This window comes from Narcine bancroftii, chromosome 3 (genome assembly GCF_036971445.1).
Source record: "Narcine bancroftii isolate sNarBan1 chromosome 3, sNarBan1.hap1, whole genome shotgun sequence".
NCBI classification, from domain to species: Eukaryota; Metazoa; Chordata; class Chondrichthyes; order Torpediniformes; family Narcinidae; genus Narcine; species Narcine bancroftii.
The window spans coordinates 107,743,554-107,753,583 of record NC_091471.1 but is presented as its reverse complement, the minus strand read 5'-3'; the positions used below and the strand labels follow the sequence as shown (position 1 = coordinate 107,753,583).

Genomic DNA, 10,030 nt, shown 5'->3' with positions numbered 1-10,030 from the left:
CTAGTTGGAGGACATACTAGCTGCCAACTAATTAAATGCTCCCAACCCTTTTAACAGTGCACATCTTAACAACAGTTTCTCCAGCACCCTTCCACATTTCTAGGCCTGGAATGAACCAGGATTGGTCCCAAGCTGGCAAAGAGAGAGAAAGAACACATGGCACCTTTATAGTGCTGGGAGGGTCCAGCCCAGGTCGTTAGCATGAAAATGGCTTGGTGCCAGGAGGTTTAATCCAATTGCAAGACCAAGTTCAGGCAGGCTGGCGAGTCCAGTCCAGGTAATTTACAAGGAACCAATAGCAAGGTGTGCACTAATGGGTGTGGCAGAACCAAACCTTAATTGGCAACTAGTATGTCCTCCAACTAGGTAGGGAGCAGTGCTGTCACATGACAGCCACAACCCTTCCCAATACAAGGGTCTCTGGCAGAAATATTTAAAATGTCCTTTATAGGAGATAAAGATATATTGCTGACATTTTGGGCCTGAGCCCTTCTTCAAGGAATAAGCAGAATGAGCCAGAGATAAGAAATCACAGGAAGTCTCAGAATTCAGACAATGCTGGCTGGGGGAGGAATGCAGACCAACAAAGGGTGTTAATTGGATATGAAAAGGAATGAGGTAAGAATTTATCATGTTTGTACGAAAGGAGATGGAAGGGATAGACAGAGCTGGGGTGAACCATGGGCAAGAAGTGAGGGCTTGGGGCAGGGGGAGGTTTGCAGAGAGCCCAGTTGGAAAATGAGGTCTTGTTCCTCCAATTTGCAGGTGGCCTCAGTATGGCAGTGGATGAAACCATGGACCGACATGTCAGCAAAGGAAAGGGATGAGGATTGAAATGGGTGGCCACTGGGAGATCCACACTATTGTGGTGGACACAGATGAATCCTCAACAAAGTGATCTCCCAGTCTGCCTCCAGTCTCTTCGATGTAGAGGAGACCACAATGGGAGCACCAGATGCAGTAGATAACCCCAGCAGATTCATAAATGAAAAGTTGCTTCACTTGGAAGGACTGCTTGCCCCGAATGGTGATGAGGGAGGAGGTGTGGGCGCATGTGGAGCATCTCTTGCGGTTAATAGAAAGAGTTCTAAGAGATCAGATATACAAGTATTTTTGGATAACCACAGACTGATTAGGTATAGTCAACATGACTTTGTGGTTGGAAGGTCGTGCTTTTTGAGGAGGTTACCAGGAAAGTTGATGAAGGAAAGGCTGTAGATGTTTCCTGCTTGATCTTTAGTAAGGCTTTTAACAAGGTCCCATAAGGGAGGTTAGTCAGGAAGATTCAGACACTCAGTATTCATCATGAGGTACTACTATATGAGAGAAATCAGACAGTGATTTCTTCTCAGACTAGTGGTGTATCTCAGGGATCAGTACTGGGGCCATTGTTGTTTGTAATCTATATCAATGATCTGGATGATAATGTGGTAAATTGGATCAGCAAGTTTGCAGATAACACAAAGATTGGAGACATTTTGGACAGCATGCAAAGCTTTCAAGGACCAGCAAAAATAAAACAACATTAACACCACTTAAATGTGGCCATACTTTTATTGCTAACTGAATCCCAAATTACATGAAGAAAAATCTAACATCTAATTAAAATAAACTTAAAATGCTCATTTTACGTTGAAAGCAATGATTTAGAAAATTGTCAGAAGCATAAAGATCCCATAGAGTAAGGCACAAGGATAAGCAACAAGAAGCTGTTGTCCTTCCATTGCCAAAGTGGAAGTGAACATCTTTGAGGCTGACAGACTGGACCATCCAATAGCAATCAAAGCGAGAAGAACTCCAAACACTCCCCTAGGATCAACAAAATAGAGTACATTATTCTGGCAAATATTAGTAGCAATGCAATGCCAAAATATCTGGTAAATACTCTATTATCTGGTAAATGCATGACCATGGTAGTGGGTTGTATAAAAAAGGTGATGAGTCAGCATATAGGAGGAAGATTAAAAACTTGGCTGAATGGTGCACCAACAATAACTTGCACTCAATGTCACCAAAACTAAGGAGCTGATTGTTGACTTCAGGAAAGGAAAACCAGAGGTATATGATCCAGTGATCATTGGGGGATCAGAGTGGAGAGGGTGAGCAAATTTAAGCTCTTGGGAGTAACTATCTCAGAGGATCTTTCCTGGACCAAACATGCTAATGGCATCATGAAGAAAGTATGCCAGCGCCTCTACTTCCTCAGGAGTTTCCGGAGGTTTGGTATGACATCAGAAAAACTGGCGAATTTCTACAGATGTGTGCACTGATCAGCTGCACCTCAGTTGGTATGGGGACACCAATACCCCTGACCATAAAGCCCTCCAAAAGATAGAGGACACAGCCCAGGATATCACAGGCAAAACCCTCCCCATCATCGTGAACATATACAGGGAACGCTGTCATCAGAGAGCAGCAGCAATCATCAAGAATCAACCTAACATACACTGCCATCAGGAAAGAGGTAATATAGGTGCCACATGACTTACATCAACAGCTGCTACCCCTCCACTACCAGACTCCTCAACAACAAACTAAATCAGGGACTCATGTAAGGACTCTTACTTTTGCACTTCATTGATTAAAAAAAAATCTCTCTGTATTATACAGATTGTTTACTTTTTAAAATCTGTTTACGTCTTTATTTGTGTGCATTTTTATTTTTGCATAAGTGTTAAATCTGCTTTAACCACAGGAAAAAGAATCTCAGGGTGGTATGGTATGGCAATAAATCTGAAATCTGACTGAAATTTGAATCTTGTCTACAGTTCACTTGAAAGAGTATATCACAATATTGCTGACTTTAATAAGGGAGTGAATGAAAAAGATGTAGAGTTTTGATTTTAGTCTTGAGCTCAGAAATTAGAAAATAAATTAGAATAGAATAATGCTTCAAATCTTGGTGAGAAATTTCATCTTAAAACTGGAGAACACAATATTATATGAGCAGAGAACACAATGTAGAGTGGCTGCAGCTTTCGCTTTTTGAAGTAACCGCTATCAAATTTATGGATAGAGTGATACGATATTAGCATTGCAGGTTCCTATTGCCTGGTCCTAATACTAATGGCTCTTTATAGGCTTTAAATGGCCTGTTAGAGGAACCAATGGCATTTTTTTGTAAATCCTGTAACAATGGGGTCTGTGCTCGGCAGCGAACCATGAGGGGCGCAGACACCAGGGGAACAGCAGACCAGGGCAGGGCACCAGATGCAGGAGAACACCCCCTCTTGACAAGCCTAAGAGATGACCCTACAGGATGGTGACCACTATAGCACATCAGCAAGGGCCTCAGAGGCTGGAGGACTCACACAGTCTGCGGGCTTCTGGCAAACTGCAGTTGAAGGATCCATACAGGCTACGGGCTGCTGGAGACTGGCTCATGGGAACACAGTATTGGAACATGGATTCAAGAGGACAAGAAGGGTCCCTGAAGGGCCTTGGGCACTAAAGGCATCCTGATTGTATCAGAGGTTTGGATCTAGAGCTCAGGGTGCTGATGGTTCGAACTGGAGTTTGTGTAGCTGCGGGAGTGCTAGAGAGGAATCCATGAACATTCACTCTTTTGCTTCTCTTTCTCCTTTTGTTAGGGGCTTCAGGCAATGCACATGATGGTTCTTTGTTTGCCTTATGGCAGATTCAAGTTGAAGTTTATTATGTATATTATATTTTTAATATATTATTACCTGACCAAAAAAGGAACCTTCAAACCTATATTGGAACAATAAATGTCTGCGTAAAACCTTTTTGTGAAATGAATGACAGAAATGTGCAAAGAGAGCTAATTTCTGCAAAGCTGTTGTATTCTTCATCTCTGGACCACATTTAAGAAAAACTGCACCTTCTTGTTTCTCATGGCACCATTGTGCTCAGTGAGGGGAAATCATCTTCCCTCCCCCCCACATTGAAGACCCCTGAAAGTGAAGAGAAAGCATTTCATTAACCAGTCACTCCGGACTATAGCAGTTTTCAGGATTACCTAGGTCATAGGTTACATTAGTAAAACATACGCTCTCATCCTGTTTTTTCCAGCACAGGTCAGAGATTTTTCAGAGAAAATTACCCAGAGTAATCATTAATACTCATCTATCCTATAGATAATAAAACAGGTACCCAGGTATTTACAGACAAAAATCTATAAGCCAGAAGAGTGACAATGAATATGTAATCTTTGTAGCGTGCAGTCATATAGAGTGACTGTGAAAATTAAGATAGTGAAACAGAATCAATCTAACTACAAATCTAATTTCCTAGTTACATTTTTGGAATTTGATCTTCAATAGGGACTAAATGTGTTTTAATGCCAGAAAATTATAGTGACATGTCTTAAATGATGTTCATTTAAATAATTTTTTTTTGATGTTGAGGCTTGTCAAACAAAGGTAGAACTGAATTTTAAAATCAAGCTTCTTGTATTATTCTGTTTTAATGGGTAATCAAGTAGCACTCATTGGCATTCCTTGTAGTGAATCAGGTTTTGAAGCTGATACCTGGTCATAATTCTACATGCATGCTTATATAAATGTCCAGAGACTTTTAAAGTAAAACAAAGCATTTCTGAAGCACTTTTCACTACTTCGGGGTATGCCAAAGAACTTTACCTTGTTGGAAAATGGGAAACACTGTGAAATAAGGCTTCACAAAGATGTGGTGACAACCTAGGTATTTGTTTTTAATAATTTTATTTAAGGAGCAATGAAAGAAGATTTAAAGAGAGGGAACAATAAGAAAAAGGCCCCAGGATAATCACATCCTGTATTTCTGCAACATTGGCTCCTATTTTAAATGCCCCCAGTTAGGAAAAGTGGAGTTAAAAAAAAACATTTACATCTTTTTCCTTCATTTCTATTGCGCCCAGTGTTAACCTAGGGGAAGAAAATGGAGTTCAAGTTTAACCATGCATATCAGGTGCAATGACAGAGACTCTTTCTGCTCTCCATCAAACAAAGCCCACTGGGTCTAGAGGTACAGAAATATGTTGTGTGATCAACTTTCAAATTTCACTATTGAGCAATAAGTTTCTGCCTTAGTGGTACAATTACAAATGAGTCAAGGTTAATCATCAGTATCCATAAGAACTGACCAAGTGTTGGCTTTAGAGTTAAGTGTCATGTAATCAGCAACAAATACTTGAACAGTATTAGAAGCCCCTTTGGTTCTTCACTAACATTATTTTTTTCACTGCTGATCAAGGCTAGCTTGTCTGAGACTGAATACATGGAGCTTTGGAAAATTAGGTCTCCATGCAACACTCTCATCCAAAAGCATATAATCTAAATGCACTGGAGATCTCCATTACAAAAATAAAGGTATTTTCTGCATTGCAAATACTTGATCATCTTATTTTTTTTAATTTCAAATTTAGACATACAGCACTGTAACTGGTCATTTCAGCTCATGATCTAGTGCTGTCCAATTAACTGACAATCGCTGGTACATTTTAAACTGTGGGAGAAATCAGGAGTCCTTGGGGAAAACCCACGCAGACTCAGTGAGAACGTACAAACTCCTTATTGACAGCGCCAGGTTCGAACCCTGGACCCGATCACTGGCACTATAACAGCGTTTTGCAAACCATGCCATCTTAACAACTTCATGCTAACATTTTAAGATTATAAGACAGAGGAGCCGAATTAGGCCATTCCGTCCATCGTGTCTGCTCTGCCATTTGAATCAGGGCTCACATTTTTCTTTCAACCCCTATCTCCTGCTTTTTCCCCATAATATATAATTTATGTCACCATATCATATATTTAAGATAAAGATTGAATGGAGGTGCTCTTCTCAGTGGTTATTCCATTTGTGTTGGGTTCCTCCAATGTTAAAGAGATCATATTATAAGCACCAAATGAAGTACAATAGATTCCTTCTTTGGCTTGGCTTCGCGGACGAAGATTTATGGAGGGTGAAAAAGTCCACGTCAGCTGCAGGCTCGTTTGTGGCTGACAAGTCCGATGCGGGACAGGCAGACACAATTGCAGCGGTTGCAAGGGAAAATTGGTTGGTTGGGGTTGGGTGTTGGGTTTTTCCTCCTTTGCCTTTTGTCAGTGAGGTGGGCTCTGCGGTCTTCTTCAAAGGAGGTTGCTGCCCGCCAAACTGTGAGGCGCCAAGATGCACGGTTTGAGGCGTTATCAGCCCACTGGCGGTGGTCAATGTGGCAGGCACCAAGAGATTTCTTTAGGCAGTCCTTGTACCTTTTCTTTTGTGCACCTCTGTCACGGTGGCCAGTGGAGAGCTCGCCATATAACACGATCTTGGGAAGGCGATGGTCCTCCATTCTGGAGACGTGACCCATCCAGCGCAGCTGGATCTTCAGCAGCGTGGACTCGATGCTGTCGACCTATGCCATCTCGAGTACTTCGACATTAGGGGTGTAAGCGCTCCAATGGATGTTGAGGATGGAGCGGAGACAACGCTGGTGGAAGCGTTCTAGGAGCCGTAGGTGGTGCCAGTAGAGGACCCATGATTCGGAGCCGAACAGGAGTGTGGGTATGACAACGGCTCTGTATACGCTTATCTTTGTGAGGTTTTTCAGTTGGTTGTTTTTCCAGACTCTTTTGTGTAGTCTTCCAAAGGCGCTATTTGCCTTGGCGAGTCTGTTGTCTATCTCATTGTCGATCCTTGCATCTGATGAAATGGTGCAGCCGAGATAGGTTGACCGTTTTGAGTTTTGTGTGCCCGATGGAGATGTGGGGGGGCTGGTAGTCATGGTGGGGAGCTGGCTGATGGAGGACCTCAGTTTTCTTCAGGCTGACTTCCAGGCCAAACATTTTGGCAGTTTCCGCAAAGCAGGACGTCAAGCGCTGAAGAGCTGGCTCTGAATGGGCAACTAAAGCGGCATCATCTGCAAAGAGTAGTTCACGGACAAGTTTCTCTTGTGTCTTGGTGTGAGCTTGCAGGCGCCTCAGATTGAAGAGACTGCCATCCGTGCGGTACCGGATGTAAACAGCGTCTTCATTGTTGGGGTCTTTCATGGCTTGGTTCAGCATCATGCTGAAGAAGATTGAAAAAAGGGTTGGTGCGAGAACACAGCCTTGCTTCACGTCATTGTTAATGGAGAAGGGTTCAGAGAGCTCATTGCTGTATCTGACCCGACCTTGTTGGTTTTCGTGCAGTTGGATAATCATGTTGAGGAACTTTGGGGGACATCCGATGCGCTCTAGTATTTGCCAAAGCCCTTTCCTGCTCACGGTGTTGAAGGCTTTGGTGAGGTCAACAAAGGTGATGTAGAGTCCTTTGTTTTGTTCTCTGCACTTTTCTTGGAGCTGTCTGAGGGCAAAGACCATGTCAGTGGTTCCTCTGTTTGCGCGAAAGCCGCACTGTGATTCTGGGAGAATATTCTCGGCGACACTAGGTATTATTCTATTTAGTAGAATCCTAGCGAAGATTTTGCCTGCAATGGAGAGCAACGTGATTCCCCTGTAGTTTGAGCAGTCTGATTTCTCGCCTTTGTTTTTGTACAGGGTGATGATGGTGGCATCACGAAGATCCTGAGGCAGTTTACCTTGGTCCCAACAAAGCTTGAAAAACTCATGCAGTTTGGCATGCAGAGTTTTGCCGCCAGCCTTCCAGACTTCTGGGGGGATTCCATCCACACCTGCTGCTTTGCCACTTTTCAGTTGTTCGATTGCCTTATATGTCTCATATATGTCAATAGATTAGAAGGAAGATAACTATATCACAGCTTCAATAGTGAAGATCGTTAGGGACCCTGGATAGCAAAAAATGGAGGAACAAACAAAGCAGGCATTGCATCTGTTAATTTTTTTAAATATATTTACAGCACAGTCGAAGCCATTTAAACCCATGCTGCCCAACTGCAAACAAATTAACCTAAAACCCTATACATTTTGGAGGGTGGAAGGAAACCAGAGCACACAGGGGGGAAAAAAAAAACATGATGAGAATGAACAAACTCCTTACATACAGAACCAGATTCAAACCTGGGATGGTGGCTCTGCAATAGTGCCATTCTAACTGTGCAGTTGCAAAGGAAAATGACATAGAAAGAGGAATAGATATTTGTAAACATGGAAAAATGAATGATGGGAATTGAATAGTCCCTGCACGGTACAGAAAATAAAAGGGATAGGAGAACATGTTTGGATTCAGAAATTATTGGGAATGATCCACTGAACAATCAGTCTGATGGGATGAAAGGCAAGCCTTTTTCTTGCAAATTTTCTCCTGTTTTTTTGTGTTTATAAGGCATACAATGCCAAATCTGAAGTTATTACCATGCCAAACTGCGTCAGAAATTTGTGCAAGGTATTCAAGGCTCTATGGCCTTTTAACTATTGCTGCTTAATTAGGTTTTTTTTTTAAGAATTGCAATGATAAATTTATAGGTTTCAGTTAAACACAATTTTTTGCATTGGACCAAGATATTTGGTTTGACTTTTCTTCTCTTTTATGGCAGTACCAAGCAATCAAAGATGACCTGCTTCCACTGGGGAATCAAAGCTGCCTGTGCAAGATTTATTTTAATAGAGGAAAAAGTAAATTTCATTCAAGTGTTGGAAATGTTTGAAACAAATCCTCAGGAGAGTTTGGAGTATATGCAACTGGCAATACATCTTGGCAGTAGGAATCACACCAGAAATTTGAAAGGTGCATCTGCAACTTATTAACATCTGCCGTCTGAATACTAATAAACCAGGATATTACTAGTCTCATTAAGGTGTCCTTTTATTATTATTCCCACTCTTTTCACTTTCTTCTGGAAATTCAACAAATTTTTAGGGCCCATCTTAAGCCATAAAACTGATCTTAATTGACAGACAGTCCTATGCCACAAGTTGGCTAAATACAGGAATAAACCAGAAGGCATTCTCAGATTCATTTGTTTAGTTGCGTTGAGCCTGGATTTCAGAAGACAGCAGCATAGTTTGACTAAGATCCATTAAAATTACCATGGAGAGTACTTGATATTTAATTAAATGGAAAGCATTTTTCAAGTATTGATGAGGATTAATGAGAATATATTTTAATCTTCTGAGTTATTGAATCTGTGAGGGAGAAAATTGTCAATGTGGATACAAGATCTTGACCCAAGTTATCAACAATTACTCGAGTTCCTCCGCAGCTTGCTTTTTGCCACCTTTGTTCTTTGTTTTCCAGCCTGTCAGTTCCTTCTCAAATTCTTGGAGGTCATAATAAGATCACTTAAAATAGTTCCAATCCAATGTGTATTGGCCATATGACCTCTCAAGTGTGTTTAAACACTCAATAAGACAACAACTAATCTTGTGTATCAGGTCCACTTTGCTGCCCAGTCCCATAACCTTAGATTCTCATGGGTGTCCAAAAACTTGTCATTCACACTTTTGAAAACACGTAACAAGCAAGTATTCCCAGCCCCCTGAGACAGAGAAATTACAACTCTGAACAATTCTAATTTAATCATAGAAATTTGTAGAGTTAGAAGGAAGCCATTTAGTTCATCAGGTTTGTGCTGGATGTGGATGGATTTTGTCCCATCAGACTGATAATTCACTCTTCAGCTCTTGATCCTTGGTTCTGCAGGTACTTTTTAAAACTGGTGATGAATTCTCTTTTCATCATTCTTTTTGCAATGAAATCCAGCCCTCCTACAGCTCACTGTGAAACTACTTTTTTTTTAAAAAACCAAATTTCCTGTTATCTTTCTGCATTCAACACAAGTTTATGTTCTTGAATCATGAACATTCACCAAAGGAATTCAGTCTTTCCATTTATTCTGCCTGGACTTCTCATAATATTGAGAAATCCTGACCAAATCTTCCCTCGTACTCCTTTCTTACAAAGAAAATAATTGCAGCCTACACAATCTCTGTTTCTAATTGTAAAACTGTTATTCTTCCATCCTAACATGTATGCAAATATCTGCCCTTTCTCTGTTGCTGTTACCTGGTGCATGGCGAGCAGAACAGTCTGCAGTACTCACTCTATTGCCTAAATAGTGTTTTATAAGGCTCTAAAATGACCTCCCGGTATTTCACAGCAAAAACAAACAATTAGTAAGCATCTTAACTTATCTACCCATCTTGCC

The 10,030-nt window shown here is 41.3% G+C and overlaps 1 protein-coding gene across 5 annotated transcripts in view; it reads right to left on the bottom strand.

Annotated features, from left to right (window-relative positions):
• Window positions 1–1,550: 1,550 nt before the first annotated feature.
• Window positions 1,551–10,030, bottom strand: part of LOC138757456 (protein YIPF5-like) — a 44,213-nt gene continuing 35,733 nt past the window's right edge. For 4 of the 5 annotated variants that reach the window (XM_069924753.1, XM_069924755.1, XM_069924757.1 and 1 more), the window contains one exon: window positions 1,551–1,809. In XM_069924753.1, coding sequence (XP_069780854.1) covers window positions 1,647–1,809 — 163 coding nt within the window. In that variant the 3' untranslated portion in view covers window positions 1,551–1,646. The remainder of the gene's footprint in view (window positions 1,810–10,030) is intronic. The other variant, XM_069924756.1, reaches the window with a different exon arrangement.